Below are 25270 nucleotides of genomic sequence, written 5' to 3' on the forward strand. Positions count from 1 at the left end.
CTTGTGACTTGTTTTAACAGTTTTTTTTGGTTAGTATTTGAATTTTAAAACATTATTTCTCCATTTAGAACCAAACGATTTAAATGAAATTAAGAAAACGTACTTAAGATTAGAGAAGATTACCGAATCAATTACATGAGTCTACTTGACTGAAACAAACAGTTCCTAATTATAATTTAAAAACATTTACTTATTGAAAACTAGAGAATTTCCATCTCTTGAAATCCTGGATTTTGCTCAAATTTTATTTAAAGCTCCCATGATAATTTCCGTCATTTATTTCAAGAGCTTCAATCTCTCTTTGAAGTTTCAAGGCTGTAGCCCTTGCATATTTACTGCAGAAAAGCATAACTTGGTCTCTATCGAAATAAGAATTCAGTTGAGTGATAAAGTAATTTAATTATGGAATATTTTTGCTTAAAAATGAGTGAAATGTTTAATTAATGTATTGTTCAATGATCAAAGCATTATTATATAGAGATATTCAAGCTAAACATATTTAGAACATCTAGGATTGCAGTTAATACTTAACTCTACGTCACATGACTTTGTTGGTAATAAATGTCACCACTATCCTTCTGCATCTGCAAGTGTTAAGATTAAAGTGGCCTTTTTGGATACTTAAACAGGGTATTGGGGTACTAAACTAATACCAAATATATAATTTTTTAAAAGTTTAATTGAAATCCTTTTTAACAAAGTTACAATCCATTGTAGTAAAATGTTACAACAGCATGGGATACGATACAAAACTGCACTACTTAAATGTGGCATTAAAATGCCATAGTTATATTAACTGATATACCCATAGCACTTTAAGAAAAGACATGCTATCTGTGACTAAAAATGACAAAACGGATTGTCAGTTTTTACAAGTATATTTTAATTATGGGATTAACATTTTGGTTTGAAATAATGAAAAAAGTTTTATTTTACATAACAATCGAACAAGATAGTTTTACCTAGACTTAGATATTAATCTTTTGAAAGATTTATATTTTAAAACTTTTTACATTTTTTTTAGTTTCATCACATACGTTGTTAAGAGAGATAGACCACACGAATATGAGTGTGTGTGCGAGAGTTAATGCTTATGTCTAGTCGCTAATCTAGTATTTGCTTAACTTGTATCATTAACCGATGACTGTGTATTTGGCCGATGCAAATAATTTATTGGTTAGAACGGGTGCATTACCATTATTGAACGAAGACACTAAATGTGGTACATCTGTGGCATGGTAAATATAATTAGAATATATTTCACACATTAACGTGATTATAGTGTAGATAAAAGGTAGACGAAATCAAACTTCCATCCTTCAATATTCATATTCGCAAATTTATCATACGCTTCCTGAAAAAGCGATGACAAATTCAAAGGGTCCTTTTTGTCCGGCAGATCCATTTAAGGGTAAAGAACAGTTGCGTCTCCCAGAAAGGGGTGCTTTTTTCCATTTTGATCGACTGTTTTTGTCGAACACACCGAACAAATTATTTTTCCAACATTATGCGTCGGTCAAGTGAGTTTTTGTCATTGGGGATAACATAATGTATAGGCAGCTTTTACGTCAAAAATCACGGACGAGCTTTATAATGAAGCACTTTTTTAAAACCATTTTTCATCAAGATTTTCGGAATTAATTCAAATTAGAGGCTTAAATAAATCATCCTATCCAATAAGTTCTCTTTAATAAGGGTCAACCTGGTATCAGAATGAGTGCTAATGTAAGGCGGAAATGCATTCGATTAAAGCAGGACCTATTATTGGGGACATTATTGGTTTAATTTCCGAAACTATTACGCCACTGTCTGTTTTATAACGTATTGGTCCGATGGGGAAGCGAGTTTCCAAAGAGGTTTTGAGGACGAAAGCATTTCTATAATGGACCAAATTGGAGAATAGTGATTGTGAAGTAGGAAAAAAATTGTTTCTCCGGCAGTTTTTTTGGGGTTTATTTTACATTTTCGCTTATGACAATATACGTTTTGCATTTTTATTTAGTTCAAACATTTTACACCTTACTGCACTATTACACACATTTTTTGAAGAGGAAACTTCTAAGACGGGCAAATTTTATTTCAGAGATAATACAAAGTGGACGGAAATATGTATGCTAAATTTGAGGGTATGAAATGGTACGAGTGGACAAAACAGTAGGATCAATATGTCATGAGAAAAATACCGCTGAAATTGGTTAAATGGCAGGCAATAAAAAATGGAAAGATTATAATGGATGTCCATCATTCCTGCTCTTGATTTAATTTTGTTACCGTTGGCGCCTCAAATATTCCTAAATGGAGAATAGTTGATGCATCAAATTTGAATCAATCGGCCAAACTTTGCTTCTTATGAATTGGATCGTCGCTTTTACTGTAGATTTGTATCTTGAAGTTTGGTTTACGCACGATCGGATGTCCTATATAAATATATAAATAACAGTTACGTTGCAATTCGATGGCACCAATAAAAATTTGAAAACTCTTCGTCCACGTTAGACTGAAAGTTAAATACATTTCCTCAAATAAAACCCCTGCTGCAAGTTTCATGTGGCCATCAAACGCACCCAAACTACCCGGAATGAAAATCGGATTATGGGATAGCTCTAATTTGAAAGCCGCATTGATGAATTTAACAAATCTAATGTTCATTATTATCCACGCCCCTCTATTTGTCGGAATGGTCGCTCCTTAAAGCATTCATTGTTCCTTTAAAAGCAAGTAGCCATGAACATAGGGGTTGATCTAAAAATCCGACTAAATTATTGCATGGAAAGCTTTTATCCCTATAGGGATGCATTGGGTTTGTCGGGACATAGAACATTTGATAGATTTAACAAAGGCGCGAATTATTTGCATCAGACAGTTTTAATTTTTAATTGAAATCCATATTATATATACATGAAATAAATTTAATTCACAGACTAATCCAACGAGAGATACATTTTGAGCAGCAGTCTGTCAATGAGCCTTTCTGAGGCCGTGAAGATGAAAACTCCTTGGCAAAGTATTGAAAGTTTATTACCAACAATATTTTACCTTGAAGTTAATGAAGTAAACCATAAGCAAATATCAAAATAAACGTTCAAAGAACAAATCCTATTTATCTTAATTACCAACAACCCTATAAAACACTACACTCTAATCTCTAGATTTAAATGTATTTATTAAGAGTTAACAATCTTTTGAAATATTATCCTTACATTACCAAGAGAAACAAGTTAACATATACATTTAAAAAACTGTATTGCTTATTATTTACAGAAGTCAAAAACCTGTAGAAAGTGTTTTTACAACCTTAAACCTACCTATCAACTTAAAGCAAGCTTCTACGAGAGTTATTAATTTTGAAAAAACACTTTCTACAGTGGTGATAACACCATCTACGCTTAAGTGAAGACTGGTGATCACAAATCATAAACCTAATTGTTCAAGCATGCATTTAGGTCTCCACTTATACTTAGAAAACTTTTAAATGATGATGTCAGATTTTTTTTTCATAACGCAGTAAGTAATGAATTAGGACGTGGTGGTTGATGGCACCGCAAATTAAAATATGGCTTTCGAGGTATGTTGAGGCTGCATTGGCAGAATGCTGGCATCATACCGTGATTTATTACAAACATTCCTTGTTCTCTCCGAATACACGTCCTATGCAAGGTGTGGTAACGCATATAGATGTCCGCATTCAAAGAGATTCATTTCAATCAGGCCGGTGGAGCTATAAATAAAATAAACCCCGTCTTGATATCAAAGATATCAGGCGAACGAAAATAATTATTTTTAAATTGGTTTCTTGATCAAAACTGTGGGGATATTCGTCAGTGTAATATCCGTTACACCGAAGTCAAGTCATCCGATTGGTAAATGAGACCGAAATAGGATAAGGTACAGAATGTTCGTTTTTATACTCAATTGGGTACAATGACCACTGACCTGTTTTCTCTGGTCGCATTGCCAATTCTCCTCTGCTAAGTATCGACTGAAGGAGGCTGTGCACTGATATTGGTTCCTTTGTGCATCGTAAATAAAATGTATTCCATTGCATCGTAATTTTCCTGTTTAAAAAGCCCCTCGACAGGGAATTCATTCTAAACTACCCCTTTGACATTGGTGTATAATAATATTCAAATTTCCTTGCATAATATAACGCTGATATCTACCGAATTTACTTTCCAATTTAAACTTTTCTTTGTTGTAGTACCCTCATAGAATAGTCTCTATTATGCATGTACTTGGTTCTATTTTATTTTAGTTTTCCCGCATTGTTTGTTGCTCTTAGTTCTCCTGTAGAATTCGTAATGGGTTGTTCAAATCTTTATAATTTTGTACGGGTCACAAGGAAAAGATAAACGGTGTGTCACATATTGCAGCGTTATGAAACCCCTTTCAAACTTTAAATTAGAATCAAAAGCAATTAAATTTAACATAAATATGACAACAAAGATTCAGCTTCCCCATTCGCATATTTCCATACAAAACCGTTTTGGTATAATTAGAGATATTGCTCACGCTGGGACATACTTTATATAACGAAACACGAAACAATGCGCATAACGATATAACCTTTGTTGAGTTAAACGAGTAAATGTGCATACTTGGTGATTACCGCACATCCTGTATCTGCTATGTACCGGATCTTCCTTTAAATTGGGAGCTCGAAGTATCCCACCAACTATTCGCAGTATTGATTTGCAGCGGCGAGGGAGATTTATTTGATATATGTTCCTCGTAAAACTATGGTAAAATTAATTTTCAGGCTCTCGATTTGCTTATATTGAAATGCTTTAATAGTCGTTCAATCGAATACAGGGTGTTTTTTATCATAGATCATAGGGATTTTTTTCAAACAAAACATATATGTAATAGTCGAAATTACATAATTGTTTATTATATGTACGTGAAGATGGATTACATAGTGTTGCTACGTTATAAAAGTTGCATAATTTAACTGAAAGAAAATTCAAATTTTCTTTACATTACTCAGAATCGAGTAGCAGGCAAGTTTGTAACATGGCTTCAATTGAGTTTTTATTGAATATTTCTCTCACAATGTAGAAGGTTTTGTCAATCAAATACCACCTGAACCATCTTCAATAATTGTTCCCTGTAAAATTCAATTCAACAAAGTAATTTGAGCTATGATTTATTGAAAAATAGCAGAGCAATATATTGCATTGCAATCCTTATGGCTCCTGTCAAAAACACCATGTATATACTGCCTTGCAAACTGATGGTATATTTAAAAGAGTAAGCGAAATTAGGAATATAATAGTATTCTTCAAATTAAATCGATAACTAAAATTTCTTAAGCTTGAAAAATTCGTTGTTTTAATTTAAAAAAAACGAAATAACATTCTATAAATTCGGAAAAAATTTAAAATAATTTTTAAAAAATTTCTTTGTAATGGAGATGTAGAAAATTGGCCTTTTTGTTTGTTTAAGTGGAGCCACCCTTACTAATATCATCTTAAAGATGTATTTTTGTGGCAAACTAAGTAATTTTAGGATTTTTGAAAAAAGATTTTCGACAAATGGTAAAGTTTTCTTTAAGTTTAAATCTAAGCACTAAACATTATTATTATTAACTAACCCAAATGTCCTTTAACGATTTTTTTTTCAAATATTTTCATTGCGAAACATAAGCTGATCTAGAGGGTCATTCAACTCGATGGCCCACCAATTTATATGAAATCGGTTGGGTATATCAAAAATATTTTTTTATTTAAAATTTGTATTTAAAAATCTGACACTATCATTTGTCTATAATACTGAGGGGAACTTGAACCAAAAAAACAATTACATAGAAGCATTTGACAGTTTGCCTGTTCCATTGAACATAGTTAAGCCGCGTACAAGATAGCCGACTAACCCAAAAACTTTTTATATCACAGAATGATTGTGTTTATAGTTCTAGCAACTTGGATAAAAATAATTTCAACTACAACACGCACTACTATGGATATCCCAACCTATACGTAAGTTCACTTTGCACGGGGTTATAACAACTTGAATTGACTGACCCTAATGGCAATATTAATGTACCTGTGCTTTGTATAGAACGTAACTAGAGGAGCGTTAACCATCACGATAGCTAACCGTTAACATAATCATTGTAATTCGGAACTTGGGTAATTAATATCTGTAATTCAAGATCCGAGAGTTTATTGCGTTTGCTATCTATCACGCCATATACATATACAGGGTTTAACTCGGAACCATGTCATACAATCAACAACATCAAAAACAGATATCATCACAATGGTTATATCTATTATATATCACTACTTTTTTAGGTTCTTATAGCACTCTCCTTAATTGTTTATCATAAAAATTGAGAGAGACATGAAAGTAGAAACACTCCTGTAAGCAAATATTGATTTAATGTCCTCCAGGTATAGTTAGAGGTAATGTTCCAAACTTTAAAAGTGTTGGTTAGGGGAATTTCTAGGGAAAATGTTCTTGGGCGCAATATCTAATCAACTTTGTATCGCTTATACCGGGTGGTTACAGGAAGTGTAGTTTTTTTGCTTTTTCATATGCAAATGTGAAAGCTAAACGAATTATTCCCCCCTTAATTAGATCTAACATTTCTTTTTACAAAAACGACTGTTACTTGATGCAAGTGAATTGAAAATTACGATATACTGTTCAAATTGTCAAATCATTTATGAAGTATTGGAAAATATAAGTTCTAAATTTTGACTATATCATTATAGAAAAAGTTTTACTGAGAATATAAATAAATTTATCTGAGTCAATTTTAATTTAGTGCAAAATTAGAAAAAAATTGGTTTTACTGTTTTCAATCACTTTCTCAAGAAAAATTTCCCAGAACCCTTTTTGCGAATTAAAATGTTTTCCGGAATATGCAAAGCCGATACAGTTAAAACTCATTTCGGCGAAATATTTCTCTGTACTATTTTCCACGTGGTAAATTCAGAACTATCCTAAGGGCTTTATTTGAATAATGAAAGATCGGTCTACTTTAGCACTGTTATATCAGAAATTTCACTTCATACTGTAGATCTGAGATGAAATTATCGAAATATAGTAGTGAAGATGCACCCGGTGTTAAGATATGACGTGACAACCTTTCCAGCATGATATACAGTATTCAATATTTTACAGAGGTCGATCACACCCAGTACATGGCCGTCAAAGGTAATCACAAAAAAACATTTAGTATATCTATAGGGTGCTCTTTTACTCTGTGCTAGATGTTACTCATTGTGTTTTATTTCTATTATATTTAGAATTAGCTCTTGCTCATCAAACAGCTTTGTCGAGGAATTATGAGTTTCCTTCAAATTTATAGCAAAAAATCCTGTACACTCAGATCTAAAACAGTTCCAAATGCGTTGACTTTTTTCAAATTTAAAATGTTTTAAGGTTAGATATAAAGTCTGATCCCGAGCATAAAAACCTCTGCAGAAACCTGATAAATGGTTTTCTAATGCCGCATCTCTTCATTTTTGTAAGATCAGCATTGGACAACCAATCAAAGACCTTAGGGAATCAAGTCTCTTCTGCAACTTCCTTTTCTGCAGATGGAGAAAGCATCTCAAAGATTATTATGCAATTTTTGAGATTGTGAGAGGAACACAAATCAGAATTTTTATTTTTGGAGTCGCATATGACAAAATTTCTAGCATGTTTTAATTTTTTTCCCGAACACGATGGGAGCCAAAAGATTCGTCAAAAGAAAAAAATAGCCACTAATGGTAGTCAAATCTAAAAAAAAAATTTCAGTTTACTCAATAATTGGCCAATTGACCCCGCCGAAGAGAAAGTGGTCGGATAAAGTTAGAAAATATAACAAATTTTTCAAGTTCATTTGGAAACTTCCATCACGAGGTCACTTTACATACAACCATGAAGAGACCTGGAGCTTTCCCTAAATCGCATTATTTGGCGTGTTTCTCAAATGAGAAGAAATTCCCCTACAGCAATTATTCTAACTAAAATTCCTCGTCGAGAAAACTAAAATTTTGAGCGAATTTTAATTTTTTCGAGCATATTTTCCCGAAATTTGCTTAACAAATTGATACAGTGTGCCTTGGATTATAATCACGTGTTGGTGTTATTGCACAGGGTCCAAGTTTCATGGTTTAGTCAGCCGTTAGTCATCGCTGAGTGTCCCGATTTATGTAAATATAAAAATTTAGTCATTCGGTTCTTCGGATAAAATTCCAGTTTCACAATTGGCACAATCTCTTAAATGGATATAAATATGGAAAAATCAAGTTGTATATGTGGTCTGTGTTGAAATAATGGAATATGTGAATGTATTTATATATTAGAAATTTCTGTTTAATTTTAAAAAAATTGACTTTTTGGTTATTTTGGGAATTTGTTATCTCAGATATCTTAATAAGTCCAGCACCATCAGAAAGTCTAGAGTTTCCTCTAATACGTATTGTTTTATGACTTTCTGGAAAACAACAAGAAATTCACTCAAAATAATTAAACTCTTAAGCTCACTTAAATTCATCGCAAAATTCATTCATTGTCCCATGTGTTCCAGACCCTGCGTGCAGGTCCTAAATTCCGCTGTTTTGTCAGCCGTTCATTATTGTTATGAAGTTTCCAGTTTTTCCAAACATTTAATATTATTCGGTCGCTTTGTCAGGAATAATCAAGTTTTCAGAACTAGCATTATCGCTAAAAATGTGGAAAAATGAACTCTTTCCAATGTTCTTTTCTGCTGAAATTCCAGGATGTTTATCTAATTTAAGAAATGACGTCCTTAATTGAAACTTATTGTGTTTTATATCGTGTTGTGTTAAACAAATTCATTCCTCGATTTAACGATAAATATGTTCCATATATGTAACATAACATCGATAAACATGAAGTGTTTATGGAAGTTTTGAGCCATATTCTCAATTATTTAATCCTCAATTATAAATCTCAATTATAAAATCCCACGACAATCCACCAGTCAAAGGCCTGCTTATGTATTTATTACTCTTTTATTTTATTGGGTCTGCTATTTTTACTAGTATTTATTAAAAAACTAGAAATTAATTTTTTACGACGAAATAAAATGTCGGTTCTTACCTGATCTAAAAGAATTTTTGTAAAAATAGTATACCGTGCAGTTCTACAATAATTTGTCACCCGCCTCCATCCTCCTCCTAATTTTTTAACAATTTTTTTTTTAATTTAAAGGAAAAAAGGAATATTACTATCTACTAAGGAACTATTAAGAAAAAAATACAATTTTTTCAGGTTTGCTTAGTTTTTTTTTAATGTTGCTTACGTCACCGGTAGCGAAAAATGTTCGATTTAAAAAAATTGAAACATGGGGCAAGTAAATTCTGAAAATTTAAAGTTTTTGAAAAGTGTATTCACTGGCGTATTGTCATTCGAAATGTATCAAGTAGATTTTGAGAAAAACAGATATAAATTTGGTAAAAAATTCAATACGCACTCAGGTAAACAGTCGTAACAATGAAAAATTTCTTTATTGACAGGAAATTGATTCGGTTTCGATTTTCTGGTCACAAACAAGTTTTTGGTTAAAAAACTTAATAATTAAAAATAGCCAAAGACTGTTTGTGAGTATAAAATTGAAAATAAATTAATTTTCTATCAGCAAACAATTTTCTTCAATATTTACGTGCTATTTAACTGAGATAGTATTGCATTTTTTCACCAAGTTTATAGCTGTTTTTCTCAAAAAGTAATTAATACATTTTGAATCGGAACACACCATAGAATGTATTTGTGAAAGACTTTAATTTAAGATGTCTCTTGACTCATGTTTCAGTTTTTAAAAAATCAGCCATTTTGCGTTAGTAGTGACGTAAAAAATATACAAAAAAATAAACAATCGTTAAAAGATAATAGTTTTTGTCCCATTCAATTCTGCTTTTGAATAAAAAAAAGGAAAAATAAATAGTGTTGGGGGGGGGGGGGGCTACAATGTAGAGCCATATAATATATGTTATCTAATTAGCAGACATTTTTTATACAAGTTGTATGCGTTACTTTTTCTTCTACTCCACCATTTATGAGAAATATTAAGGATTTTTGGTTTAAAACTTTCAAATTCAATACAGCTGTTATTAAAATTGTCGCCGGGAAGTTAATGTTTGTTTGTTTTACCTCGTTGCTGTGGAAACCAGTACGAAGCTGTAGTAAATAAGCTTATTGCCATCTCGTTAAATCGTTTAATGAACGGATACAGTAATGAAGGGCTTTCGATATCATGTTTGATTTTTTAACAATACGATTTCCTGGCAGTCATCAGAAAACTTCTTGACGTTACTACCTACGTGCTATCAGAATTTCCACTTACTGTCAATTAACTTTGGTGTGTGCTGGACAGATTCTTGATGGTGGATTTAATGTTGATAATTTTGACATTTTTCTAAAGATAATACTAGATAGATATATTAGGGTTTATTGAGTTAGGCAATGAACGTGTTTATATGGAAAATTCAGCAAGTGTAGCCAAAAGAACATGTTCCCGAGTTGCCTTCAAAATATTTCATATTTATATCACCCTTAAACTACTAAAATTTTTCATGTGATTAGAAGTTTATTTTGTCCATGTGGCATATCTGGGGAAGATTTGGCCGAGGAATCTTACAGATGTAAGCATAGATGATTGATGAGTATATCACAAGTTAGTTGAAATAGAAGGAAATTCAACTAACAAGGAGTGAAACTACTTGCTTGTTCCTCATCCCTTTAAATTCTACGTTCTCTATATTTAATGATATTCATAAGTCATGAGTTGTATGCCACGGCAATCAAGTGTTAATATACAAGATAGCAAAAATGACTTAATTCGCTAACTTATCAGAGATTTCCTCAATACCTTTGCTGATCTAACTTATGTTTAATTTCACGCACATGCAAGAACACGCCTCTTTTAACTACCTCTAGCTATATGAAAATAATTTCAACTGCTAATAATTGCACATAATCTATAAACCTGATCCGAGATTAGAGGAAAATTTTTAAGTTTATATTGTCATGGCAAACGGTATTTTAGAATAACGTGGTCATCATTTTTCTGGAACTCAAGCGAACTAGATTGAGCAAAACTTATTGTTTGGCAAGTTGATTTTTGGAAGATACCGTTAAAGCTTTTGGCACCGTATTGCTGTTCGACTCAACCAGTCGTGAATTAGTTGATAATCATAATATCGATGATATTCTAAAATACATGTCACTCTCAAGCAAGACGTTGACTACGTTAAGTAAGCTCTAGTATAAATATATTCATTAGTTATTTTCATAAAATAGCAAACGTCGTAATGCTAAGAAATTTCGAGGACTTCTGAAAATTTAAGAATCCACGTAACTTAGGAAATCGTTAACTTAGTAAGACTGAAATGTTTTAAACATCACGACTCCTTTCGTGGCTAGAGATTAACAATCTGTTAAATGCTGATAAATGTAATGTAGGCATATGGGCTTTCGCCTTAGTTACCCTGTTTTATTAAAGCATTATCACATAAAACATTGAAATATAATAAATCTCTAGTAAAATTCTGAACGATGCTTTGATTTCATTATTGCTTCTGATGAGAAATAAACACGAGCTAAGTTGGCAGTTAAGTTTTGAGAAGCCCCGGTAATAACACTTTACAAACACTAACTACGCATTACTTACGGGTGAACCTCTTCAAATGTCGCGCTCGCGCAGACCAGCAAATTCATGTCGTACGGGAGAATTGTTAACTTTAGAGGGACGGGTAGCTGCAGCTACGAAACGATGATATGAGGCGCAGAAAATAATACGGCTAGCGTGGCGATTATGGTGAACAACGTGAATATTATAAGGCACAGTCTATCGACTACCATGGCAGCAAACTGCCAGTCCCTCGCTATGCTGTGAGCTTCGTCCTCTTTGCGCATTTGATCGGTTATGAATCGGATTTCTTTCAAAATCATTGCTAACTCGTACTCTTGACTCACGAGGTTGCTTTGAGATGACACGATGCCCTGTTCTTGCAGTCTCGGACCGCTCCCATTACTCTCCTCATTGTTTCTAAAAAATAATTTGAGTTTGAAACATATTCGATATTGATGCAATTAATTATGTGGATGAATCCAGGATGGAAAATTCGGTCGAACATTAATGTGTTTGGTTTTTGAATCACTTTTAAGTGAAATAGTTGGAATTTGTAGGTAATTCCGAGAGACCTGAAGCAATATACATACTTGGAGGTTTATTTTTAATTGATATTGTGATAAATATTACAAAAGGTTAGTGTCTTCGTAATCTTCAGATTGTTTGGAATTAATAAAGATTCTTCGAAACTGTTCCATTTTTCACTTCATACATTAGGATTAAAAGTCCCCCATAAATTCGTTAACTATTTAAGGAAATATTTTTCATCAAAATATTGGAACATGTCAAATATGGTTTTAAGTTGTGCATTTTTTAACGTAACAGACATTTATGCAGGGTTACCCATGCAGTAGATAAATGCACTTAAAAATTTTTTTTATGGAACACCGTATATATTATGGCATTTATGAATTAAAAAAAAAATCTGAACATATTTTGTGCAACATATCCAATTCTTTATTCTCGTCGAAATTGAACAATTATTAATGAAATATTTGCGTAATATGGTAACTAATGGGGCCTGCCACATGGCCTGATATGGTGTCTATGGACTTTATTGATTGGATTATTTAAAATATAGGGTGTATTTAAATAAGTCCAACGACATAGAATAGTTAAAAAATAAAATTACTCAAGAAGCTCAGCAAATACCTACACAAATGATAAGAGAAATTTTTAAGGAATTTGAATTTCGGCTTGCTCACCCTCAGGAAACCAACGCGGCAGAGTTGCCACATTTAATACTTTAGATTGTAGTAGTTTATGTTGTTATTTTTTAAGCATTAATAGTTCTATCATTATTTGTCTTTTTTATGTATTTTTTCGAAACTTGTTGAATATAGATATGGATATGTTATATCAAGCATGTTCAGAATATCTCAGATAATTCAAAAATGTCATAATGTACATGGGATTCCACAAAAAAAACTGAAAGAGTACATTTATCTATTATGTGAGTAACTCTGTATACATGTCTGCCATGTGAAAAGATGCACAACTATAAAGAATACTCGACGCGTTCCAGCATGTTCGTGAAAAATATTTCCTTCGGTTTTTAACGGATATATGCAGGACTTTTGGTCTTCTCCGCACAGTTCCGACATGTCAATTTACCTGCACCTAAAAATTCCCACCTATTGCGTGTATAAAGTAAATCTAAAAAGAAATTCTCATGTCATATTGGAAAATACGAAATCGTTTTCTGTCCATGTTCCAATCACAAACATTTATTTCGTATTTTCTGTTGTAGGAACAACAATTTGTAACAGACATCGAAAACAGTAGCAGCATTTTTTCCCCTTGCCCAATAACCAATAAAAACTTTCGCACTTATTGCTAATGACAAAATCGATAAGAAATGTTGCCAGTGACATTCATCTGGCTAATATGAAATTCGGCCGAAATATAACTTTTTGCGTCATTTTAACCATCAGATATGCCTCGGCTATCGAGGTCCTTTCTGGGCTAACGGCCGGCGTGTGCTTAATGGTGTCTAGAGAAATTTACGCAGCCACTGGTTTTTCGGCTAAAATATACCTCAAAGGAATCAATAGAAAACCTGGAATTCCTGAAATGTCGTCTAAGTAATTAAGCAAACTACTCGTGCAGCTGAATGTTCTTTTTGTCAGTTGGAGTTCGGATCAATGAAAAATTTTCCTAATTAACCTTAAATAGCTTTCAAGTTGATAGATATTGAGGGTCCTGAATTAAAATTCCTGAAGTTTTCCATTCGGGCATTCTGAATAACAGTTGTACTTTGAATTTGTTATAAGTTTTAGTAGGATTATCCATACCAATAAATTGGCAGTCATGGAACGTTACAGAGAATTTAGCGTTTGGAACTTTTGCAGCAAATTCAATTTTCGTGTATGTATAGAAGGAATACAAATAATTATCCATGCTTATTCCATACATGAAAATCGTATTTGGATTAAAAATTATCTGATGGTTACTCTTCTTGAATTTACATTGAATTTTGGATTTGTCATAACTTTTTACACATCCGGCACATTGCTGCCTCAACTTCTGCAACGAGTGAATTTTCCCATGTGTGGTGACATTATTAAGCGCAGTCCTATTGTGCACACTAATTATTATTAAAATTGCTCTTCAACTGCTTGAAAAGATTTCCTTTCAAAAACTTGCGGTTCAATTTTGAGACACTTTTTAAATAAATTTTTCGAATGCATGAGGATTGTTTTAGTCGGCCTTCACCTTAAAAATATGAACGGGCAATAACGAATCTCCAATAATGACTTTTCAAGTAAAGTAATTAGAAAGTTAAATAAACGTTTCAATTCGCTTTTCCTTCAAACTTAATGGTAAAGGCTGCTACTTTCATTTTTAACTCCTCACCGGGTATAACCAAGAAAATTTCGATAGAATTCCGGTAAATTGAGTTATTTGATCCAATAGCGCTTTATGTATCATTATGTATAGCTAGGATGCTAAATTACTCATTTCCTTAATGCGCCAAAGCAGCAGAGATAAACTTGGAGTCTAACGAGTTGCGCATACCTAAAGGGTGAATACCCTGGCATAATAATCTTTCCATTGGGTTTTAGATCGAAAACCGAAACGAGGAATCAGGCCCTTTATGGTCATTATCTCGATTGGCCTCCTTTGATCTAGGACTTTCGTAACAATTCTTTTTCTATACTAATTTTGCATATAATTATCTTTTGGTTCTGGTTATTATTCTAAACTGCAAAGTACAACTTCCTGAAATTGTAGTTTTTGTTAACCAATTCATTTAAAATGTCTAGAAAAACTCAAGCCCTATATTGAAATTTACCGTAGTAATCTGCAACATGATGAAGTCATAACAATCTTATCGTATATACTGAACTAATGTTCCTCATCTACCAAGTGCCATTGTACACATTGACGCAATGAATTTGAAGGAGAGATTTAAATCATTTGGGATCGACGTAAATCCAGATATTTCGTTGATTCTCTGGGAATTTGGGCACAAAGAACTGCTGATACAATTAAACGTCGATAAGTTTTAACACCGTTTACTGGAACCATTTGTATTTGGATACGAGTCGTGATTGACATCCCCCGATTCTAAACATTAAAATCATTCTTTGTTGTACGTTTCTATGTCATTCTGTTAATAAATTTGCCAGTGATTGATTCAATTGGAAGAATAAATGAACGGGCGCATGTGTAAATTGATTAATGGGCTATTTGTTTTGTAAATATTAAATTTTTGCTGTGAACAGGTTTTTCAGCCTCATGATCTATGACCGCGTAAATTAAGGTGCCTGCTTTAAATCCTGGGAATGCCGATTTCAATCTAAATGCACCTTTTAACCTGGAATCATTATAATATACCAAAATATTTATTTAGGTTCCATCTGTTATTGGAAAAATCCAACAAAGCAATTTTCAATCTAAATGCTATTATGTTTCTCATTTATTCGTTAATTAACTTTTTTCATATAAAACGTGGTTGTGATAAGGGAATGGGAATTATTGTCGCACTGAGAACGTTCAGAGCAACGAACCGTCACGTACGTGCCTATATAGCCGAAATTTATTACAACTCAACTACACACCAAGTTCTACGCAAACGTGTCGATTTGGTCTTAAAGTTCCGAGAAAAATCCGATTTTAGAAGGAAATTAATTATGCTCTTCGCAGAACTGAGCTTTCAACATCTATCATACTTTTCTAAATATACTCAAAGGTATATTTAAATGTTTAAAATAGGAGCGTTTGACATTCGTGTGTGTTATGATAGCGGCTGGTTTCATAAAGGGATTCTTCTGGGCCATTTAAAATGATCTATAGACCCAAAGTAAGTAACAGAACCATAAATTCAAAGGAGTATTAATCTTTTTTATTTTGATAACTGGAATGAATTTGGCACATTTCGGGAGGATAGAGAATATAAAATCCACCTTGATGTATCGAGCTTTATTCAAAATATCGCGAAGTAAGATTTCAATATTACATAACTCTCAAGAGCATCTCTCAAATATGGTTAACTGGCATGAAAAGTTGTATACAGGGTCCTGCAATAGTACGTCACACTTCCTTACCCGTTATACCAATAAAGTTAACATTTTGTTTCTTCTGAAGAATTACAGAGCACATAAAGGAGTACGACTAGAAATTATTTTCGTAGGTACAGTGTGATCGCAGAAAATGTAACGATATATAACTCCATTATTTTAAATAGAACCTTCCATTTTTTTGTTATTTTCGGATTTTCTTTAAAATTTTAATGCCTGTTTATTAACGTGCTCTATTTTTAAAAGTTACCAGTTCCGAGTTATTCGAAAAATTTGACAAATACAACGTTCCACGGAAATCGGTTTTGTGCCCTAACCGCTGTGAATTTCGGAATCAGCGTTCTGGAGCTCAAAGAGGCTCTAATAAGCCACACTTTGACGTTTTTTAATTAAAAAAAGTTCTCCGCAACCGCCCAAATAGGCCTCTGAATTTGCACGACGTCAAACATTAATAACTTACTAATTTTTAATGAAATGCCTCAACTTTCTCGATGGTATCGTGTTCGGAATTCAAAAACCTACCACTTTTCTTAACCTTACCTTGTCCCCCAACTCCCCTTTTTGAGTTCCCGAAAATTGCCCCTCTTTGCTTTCCAAGTGTTACACAGAAATCGGTATTGTAGCAGCTCAATTTTTTTAAATTAGTCCGAATAACTCGGAAATGGTAAATTTTACAAATACGCCATCTAACACAGACTAACTTTAAAATTTAAGGAAAAATCTAAAAAGAATCATAAAATTGAGAAATTCCATTTAAATAACGAAATTGTATTTCGTTGCACTTTTTAAAGCCACCCTCTACGTTAGAAAATGATTTGTGAAAATACGTCTTTATGTGCTGGGTAATCCTGTAGAAAAAAAAATTGTTAACTTTCTTAGTATATACATAGTACTATTGCAGGACCCTGTACGTAGTAGAAATGCCTGAGTAACTATTTCGAGGAATGGCCGGTCAATACGAACTCATCTTTAGGAAAAATGTGCTGCCTAAACCAAACTTGTAACAAATGTTCCCATGTTCGAGTGTAAATTTAGGAACATGCACTGCAGGAATGGTGTAATTGAGGCAATTTATAACGTCGTTGTTACACAATTCGTAATTTATCACTAAAACTGGGCAAGGGAAACCAACTTCCTGGAATCGTGTACATCAGACCCAAAGTGAGTAAAGTTGACGAAGTTGGGCCTTGGCCTTTATCTGGAAATCCTTGTTCAGTTTACGCTTTCCTAGATTTTTGGACTTTGCCAGTTGTTGCTGCCAACCAAGTTACATGAGCCTTTCAACTAAATTCTCTTCAAAGCTCGTTAATTTCAAGTTGTGCATTAATACACCAGGGCTGCTTTAAGCAAAACCCAGCGATACGTACACACATTAAAGCTGGAAGCGAAAACACGTTCAATGTGTAAGTAATTGCTCAGGAATTTACTGCTTTTCGTTCCATCAGAAAAAAATGCCGATCCATATTCTCGCTTTATCTAAAAACGTGTAGTTGTTGACAATAATTGTTTTTCAGAAACTCTAAATGGCTCCTCCACTGAGCTTAAATATGTGCATAATTTTTGTGGAGCTAGATCTTATAGTACAAATTTGAAAATGTGAGATCTGTTGTGATTTTATCGAAGTGCACCACCAGCAAGTGTAATTATATGCAAAAATCAGTGGCCTAGAGTGGCAATTTTGGGAGTTAGTTTAATCCATGACTGGATTTTCGCTGTGTAGCTTTAGAAACGGTTTTGTTCAGCACATCTCTGGTTTCAGTCCTCGGGGTCTCATTTTTATTCTGTTTTTAGTAAAAGGTTGGGGCAATTATTCTGGGTAAAAATCACTAGCGGAGAGTTGGAATTTTGAGGGTTAAATTCATCCATCATTGATCAAACCAATAATGATTTTCTTAATTTCTCGCTCTGAATGGCTGCTGACTAGCATGCCCCTAGTTTCTGCCGTCAACCATAAGTTTTTTTTCCTCCCTGAGAGGTGAAATCTCGAAAATTTTAAGATACTGTTTTTTCGGATAATCGAATGCAGTGGTTCAAAATCGCAAAGTACAAGTCGACAGATGAATTTGTTGTTATTATACAGATATATGTGATATGAAAACGTACCTTGAATTATAAATTTAATATTTCAAGTTCGACTTAATTTTTTTACATAAAACTTTTATCGGCAGCTTTCGTATCACACAAAAATTGATTTTTTTTTAAAGCTCCACCCACTTAAGCACAAGCTATGCATGTGTTTTGATTTCCGTACCTCTAATATCAGTCACGGCCCATAAAGTAGGTATAGAAAATTTATTTAAAGCTACCAGTTCTGGAACTCGGCGTTGAAAAGAAATCCAGAACGGACTGTTCGAATTTAGCTCAAACGGTTTATTCCCTAAAGCGGCGATTTATATTTTGGTAGATAAAGACTTAGGTTTATTTATTGGCCGGAACGTTGAAAGAAATAGCTTACTCGCTGGACGTGGATGAAATATTATTTAGCTTTTATCACAAAAGTGAGATTCTCGTGTGGAATTAGCGAAAAAGTGTTGGGGATAGATAACTGTTTTATATATGTCCATCATTACATATTACGGACAGGAAAACTGAAATTCTATCACAGGTGCCCTGCATTTGTTGCTCCAGAAACCTCCTGCTGTTGAAACCCCTAATCTTATAAATTATTTGCATACCGGGGGAAATGCCATTTCAGCGGAAGATTTTCAGTTAGTTCTTACAATAAACAGTTGGAAGTGACAGGCCTGGTAAATTCTGAGATATTATTTCAATATATTCAGCGGCTAAAACCAGGAAAACTGTTAAAATTTGCAAAGATATTGAACGAGCCTCTGGAATAAAATATGATGCGGCAATTCGAAGGAATTCTAATATTCATGGCCAGTAGAAAGATTTAAATTTATGGGGAACATTTGCGTTTAACCTAAATGGACATATGTTTTTATAGTGTAGTTTAGGTCTAGAAAATGCATGAAATGCAATTGCCGTAAAGTTGTAATTAAAATCCACAACTTATTAGGCCGAGTAGGCCAAGGCATGAAAAATCAGTAGTGCGAGGAAACGTAGGGTGACAGGAATAAAGGGCGAAACTTAATGAGAATTTAGCGAAAGCTTTTTCATTACAATGACCCCTCCTTCTTGGTTCTTGAGAAATGCACAACGCACATTTGGTGCTCAAATTAAAAGTTCCACCGTACAATTATTCTTTTTATGTAGGCTGAGTCTTAAGACAATTTAAAGTGGAAATGTTGCTTAAATATTAAGCTTTCCAGGCCGGGAGAGACAATTTAAATTTCAGATGAGCGTCCTTTTAAAACCAATGCTCCAACTCTTTAGGCGTTTGCTTAAAGATTCCTTTCACATATTTTTACTCTGTTGTCCCATGATAATACCCTTAATAAAATTGTATATACCAACGAGTTTCCCTCTACGTGTGCTGTAGCAAGGAGACTAAAAAGGTCACAAATATCCTACATAATAGGAATCAGATAATTCTCTGTCCCTATCATTCCAACGTAGGTTTACCATTTTTATAATCAGATTTTATTGAGTTTTGAAAATCCCTGAGGTCGCAGGACCAAGGCATATATCCGGGGTTTAGGGTTACGAAACCCTTTTTTTTTCATTCACGATTTTCTAGAGACCCATGTTATTGAAATAACCCAATTTATATCCAATTATGTCTCGATTAAACTGATACCGAACGGTGAATTTTATAGGAAAACGAAATATCTGTCGTCTTGTTACGCTATTCTCTTGCCACATAAATTATACATGAAGGCTTGAAATGGGAGTGAAAATATTTCGCACATCTGTGACTCACTACCCCCCCTCCAGTTTTCGTCATATCTGTCACCCCTGAAGGAATTTTGAAAGATAATTTCTGGTGTTTCTGTCAGCAAAACGACCCATTACGCCACCAAGCGAGTTCACAAAATAATGTCTAGAAGAGACGTGAACGATCTTTTTAATTACTAGAAGGTGGCGCAGAAATTCAAACTAGATAGTATAATATATATATACAATATAATATAACGTCAAATATCGTTTTTTGTTCTGTATTTTTCTATGTAAAAGAGACGTGCACAGGGTTACCATGTAGTGGATAAATGTACTTTTTAATTTTTGTCTTATGGAAGCCCATGTATACTATAAAGTTTTTGAGTAATTTAAAACATCCTTAACATGTATAAATATTTTTATAATTTCTTTTCGATGGATTAGACTAAGGGGGCAATTAAAGTGGCCTGCTAGATCGCCTGACCTCACCCCTATAGACTTTTTCATGAGGTTATTTGAAACCTTGCATAGCTGTCTGTTACATTGAAAAATGGAGAACTGAAAACAACATTTGATGCGTTCCAGCATTTTGATGAAAAATATTTTCTTCAATTTTTAACGAATTTGAACGGGACTTTTGTTCCTCTATATTATTGTAGAGCTGTAAAAGTAACCAATAATTGTAGTTGACTATTTAGCTATAGACTGGTAGGTGTTAGGTGATACACGAGAATTCCCAACGATTTGCTTTGACGGCATTGGAATTCCTCGCAATAGACTTTGTCGGCCCTAGAATTGCAGCCCCAATTCCGTTTGGCGGAATCGTCGGTGAAGGACCAATTCTTAGTTTAGGCGTGACGGGTTTAATGCGGAGAGTAGTGTAGATAACGTTACTGGCACCCTAGTCAGGGTGAGCCCACGGTTTATCACCATAGGCTTTTTATATTAAAGGGACTTGAAGAGCATGTACGGGAGCTTTTTCTTCCTGTTGGCCTCTTGCGAGTCAGAAGCTGTGTCTGCGCTTTCACCTCCGCTGTGTTGTCGTTTTGCTTTAATAAACTCACATTTATAATCTTTTTTCTTGACCTGTAATTTCTTTCATAGATATAAACACCGCTCTATATCTACGTTAGTATCAAAACCTAATACTACAATACCTACTTTACTTGATGTCGTTTTCAACAAATTATTTGCTTAACCGCGAAAAACGTATCTATTAATTAAAAACTATATCATATCTGAATGAAAACCTGGAATTCTAGCATCTTCCTTGTAGCTAAAGTTAACCGTTCGTGAAATTTACTCGTAAAAAATGTTGGGTATCTCATTAATGTTTTTTCAATTAATGTAATGACGTTCATGGGTGTTTTTTTTAGAAGATTTTATTGCATACAAAATTAGCATAACTACGCAATCAGCCATCTCAGTATATATCGTGATTTTTCGTCACGGTGTCAGTTATGCTGTTAATCATCTGATTTCCCTGGAATATACCAACTTGTGTAAAATTATTTAGCTATTCAATAAAACCCCACATGTAGGGTGATTTAAAAAGAGAACATTTTAAGTCACCATATACTGCATGTTTATTTTGAGTGACCACCCGTTACTTAGCTAGCACACGTCAAACTTTCAAGTGTTTAGGCAAAGTGCGTGTTCTCTCGGTCTTACACCTTCACTTTTCTGTAATGAGATGTAAAATGTAAGCATACCCCGTCAATATGCCATGATGAATTACACCTTCTAACGGAAAGTAAATATTAAATTGAAATTTGAATTCTAGAGCTTCCGAAGAACATCGTACATCACCGTTTGACATATTTTTCCGTCGCAGCCCTCTAAAAAGTGAGGATTTAAGGAATCAGTTCATCTATCCTTCTTTCTAAATGTGCTGATATGCAAATAGTTATTAATGAACTGTCTCCCCGGATCCAATAAATTCTTTCGATTTTACCAGAATGCCATTTATCATCCAAGTTTTTTGTTTTTTACCTCCAGCCCGATTTTGTCCAGTTTTCTAACTCAATGTAGATACGAGGGCGGATTTAGTATTTCATATAGCAATACGCGAAAGTCCTACTTTCAAAGTAGTTTGTCTGTGCTGTAAGTTCGTAAACACGTTTTGTATTTAGGTCATATTCAATTACTAAAAACGGGACAGAAGATACCAGCTGTTTGAGGCACGTTGTACTAAACAAGCTTATTCAATATATCACAAAACATGTTATTTGGGAAAACGTGCCCAAAATGAAATTCGCTCGAATCAATTTCAATTATATTTGAGCAAGAATCAATATTGCGTTACACAGGAGCTTTGTTACCTAGGTCTTTAGTTGCCGCAGAATTATTAAACTTCTCCGATGTAAAGAGGGGATTGAACCCTATACATTCTCCCCAGGGCACTCGTTATTTCAAGGAAGTATCATTTTGCACCCCGAGGAACAAATATTAATTTGACGTGTCCTTGAAACGAAAAGCTTTGACTGAGGTGTCTTAAAGCTCAACTCGAGACCATAAAGCGGAAAAATACCTTCGGCTATAAAGTATCGTTAAAACGGTGAAGAATGTGACTGCAAAGCAAATTGAATAAAAGTATTTCGCTGGTTTTCGAAATATCTTTTGATCCTTTCTCGGATATAACATACAAATGGCTAAGAAAATCTTCACAATTCTCTATGGAAGTTGCAAAGGGATTGTGAATACTTCTTCCGTTTTCATCTAAATATGCGCGATATAATTGTGTTAAACGGCGACAAATGGATACCAGTTTAATGAAAGCAATTTGCCTTGAACATCTTTTTGATTACAGAGAGATGCGAATTACATAAAACCTTCTCAAATGAAATTCCAACGCTGATAATGCAAATAAGGAGAAACTATTTCCGAACTATAGGAAAACGACATCGGAAAAACAAAATTAAATTTAATCCTTAGAAATTTCTTCATAAAAATACCTGACACAAAAGAAAAATGCCTTTTTATTAAAAGTATTTAGTTCTATTAAAATTCTCGGCTGATTTATATATTTCAATAGAACAATTTCAAAAATATTTGAGATTTGTTTGCACTCTCGTCACATAATTGTCATCAAAATATCTTCATCTCGGTTCACAAATTGCACGATATGGACATCAGCTTGCTGCCAGCGACTACATAATAAAGGTCCTCCATGGGACACTTTGATGGGTTACGCTTATCATAGCTGAAAATTACTATCTCTGCCTTCAGTCACAAATTTTGACTTTAAGTGTTCAACCGCATGTCTAGTTACGAACAAAGAAATTAAAAAACGGCATTTGCGTGGAAATAATAAAATGTTGCCAGACGAGCGACTTGAAAATTTAAAAAGAGCAGAAATTTAATACTTGTTCATAGTGAGGGTAATTGCCTCACAACAATCAGAGTAAAATACATAGTTTTACAAAGATCACGTTGATCCATGACGATAGCTATATTAGAACAACGAATATTTTAGGTGCAATGTGAGTTGAAATGTAAGGGTGACTCGATAAGTAACGGATCGCATTTAAGGAATAAGATGAGTGACTTGGTAAGAAGACTAAAAATGTAATAGTCGAAATTAGTGGTCGAAAATGACAGTAATGAGCTTAGGAAAACTTGATTGATAATAAGTGAAATGTTGGTAATTCTTGCAAAAAAAATTCTGATATTGCGAAGAAAGATTTTTTACTTGAAAAGTAGGTGCAAGTGAGGTAACAAAGCTTAACCACCAGAGAATAGAAACACCAGACACTAAATACTTTATTTGTGAAAATATTTTCTGAAAATGCAGAAATAGCAAAATTTTTTATTACAGATGTGGCAATTTTACTTGAAAATGTTACAAAATATTGAGCAGATCGTGGTTTAAAACATGACAAATATTCTCAGTAAAAGGTCACTGCTTTATTACTTGAAAAATGAAGGTAATTCTGAATGCAGTAATCGCATTGGATGTCAAGATCTCTGATTGATTGAGTTATAATTAAACGATACTGAAAAGTGAGGTGGGCGAGGTTAGATCAAGTTAAATGAGAGCTTTAATAATGAGAGTAATTCAGTCGGAAAAATTGCTCTTTGAAGCCTAGAAAAAATGTTGCTTTAGAAGTTGAATAGTGAGAGTGATTCTGAATACAAAAGCTGCAATTCCATATGGCAGTGTTTTCACTGCATTGAGATATAGGATCTGAAAAGGGAAGTTATTCCTAGTTAGTTAAAAGTTTAAAAGGTTTATTAATTCCGAAAATTTCACAGTTTAGGAATTAAAAACTGACTGATATTTTAACACAGATACTGTCTTCCAAGTTTAAAAGCAGGAACATTTCTGAATACAGAAGTTCGGATTACATATTGCATCATATCTAGTTGACTGTTTTATAATTACAAAATCTCATAAATGAAGAAATATTTAAAAGAAATTTTGTAGGTAAATTGCTGAAATGAGCTGCATTAAAACCAAATCTGGAAGAATAGACTCTGATAAACTAATGAACAAGGCCTTTCCACGATATTCAGTCAATACTCTATCGGTACGCTAGATTAATTGGTACCCATCCGTGTGTTAAATTGGCTTTAAGGTGGTTAGCGATCGATATCTAAATTAAACGATTTTATTCATGAAGGGATATTCCCGGGCGGGTTTTTGTTAATACGAAGACAATTCAAAAGTCCCAAAGATATTTACTTAAAAATTTCATCAGATGAGGCGCAGACAGATTGCGAATCCTTTCGGGGTTCCTGTGTTTCAGCGATATTTAGGTCATTCCATTGTTCATACTCCTACATTTCATTATACTAAATGCTAAAATTGGGTCTCCACGGAGCAATTTTAGATATTGTAATTAAGTTTTATGGGAAATATCTACATTCGAGAAATTAACTTTCATCTATTCTTATGAAATTATTAGTCTTCATTTCATGGTTTATTTCACCTCATGGCACAGTTTGACTTAGAAATGTTAAATTATAAAAAGGTCCTTTAAAACTCTATGTACGAGTATATTGGTCACAACTATTTTTATGTTCCATAATGAAGTTGTCTTATAATAATTGTGGTTGTTAAAATCCTCCTGGAATGAAGTTTAAATGAAATGAAAGGGCAAAAGTTCGGTATAATTTCTATATGTAGGTGAATGTCGAAACATTGTGAAGTGGGATTTAAATTGAATCAAAACCAGAATTCACTTTCTATTCAATTAAAACAAACACTTGTTCAGTCCTCTTGTCGACTCAAGTTCGGAACACAAAACGTAGGAGCAAAATACCTTTTCATTAAATATATACGAACTCGGAGCTGTAGCATTAAATAAAGTTGCAACATCTGAATCTGAATATTTCAAGGCTTAATTTGCTTTTAACTACAAATTTTTTGTAAGCT

General features: G+C 33.5%; 1 protein-coding gene across 1 annotated transcript in view; it reads right to left on the reverse strand.

The window, feature by feature from the left end:
* Nucleotides 1–661: 661 nt before the first annotated feature.
* Nucleotides 662–25270, reverse strand: part of LOC136350609 (neuronal acetylcholine receptor subunit alpha-7-like) — an 88753-nt gene continuing 64144 nt past the window's right edge. Inside the window, exons 9-10 of the mRNA XM_066302497.1 lie at nucleotides 11630–12007; nucleotides 662–3718 (exon numbers count right to left, since the gene is read on the reverse strand). Of these exons, the coding sequence (XP_066158594.1) occupies nucleotides 11722–12007 (286 nt within the window). The 3' untranslated portion in view covers nucleotides 662–3718; nucleotides 11630–11721. The remainder of the gene's footprint in view (nucleotides 3719–11629; nucleotides 12008–25270) is intronic.

The sequence above is a fragment of the Euwallacea fornicatus genome, chromosome 3 (assembly GCF_040115645.1).
Source record: "Euwallacea fornicatus isolate EFF26 chromosome 3, ASM4011564v1, whole genome shotgun sequence".
In the NCBI taxonomy this organism is placed as follows: domain Eukaryota; kingdom Metazoa; phylum Arthropoda; class Insecta; order Coleoptera; family Curculionidae; genus Euwallacea; species Euwallacea fornicatus.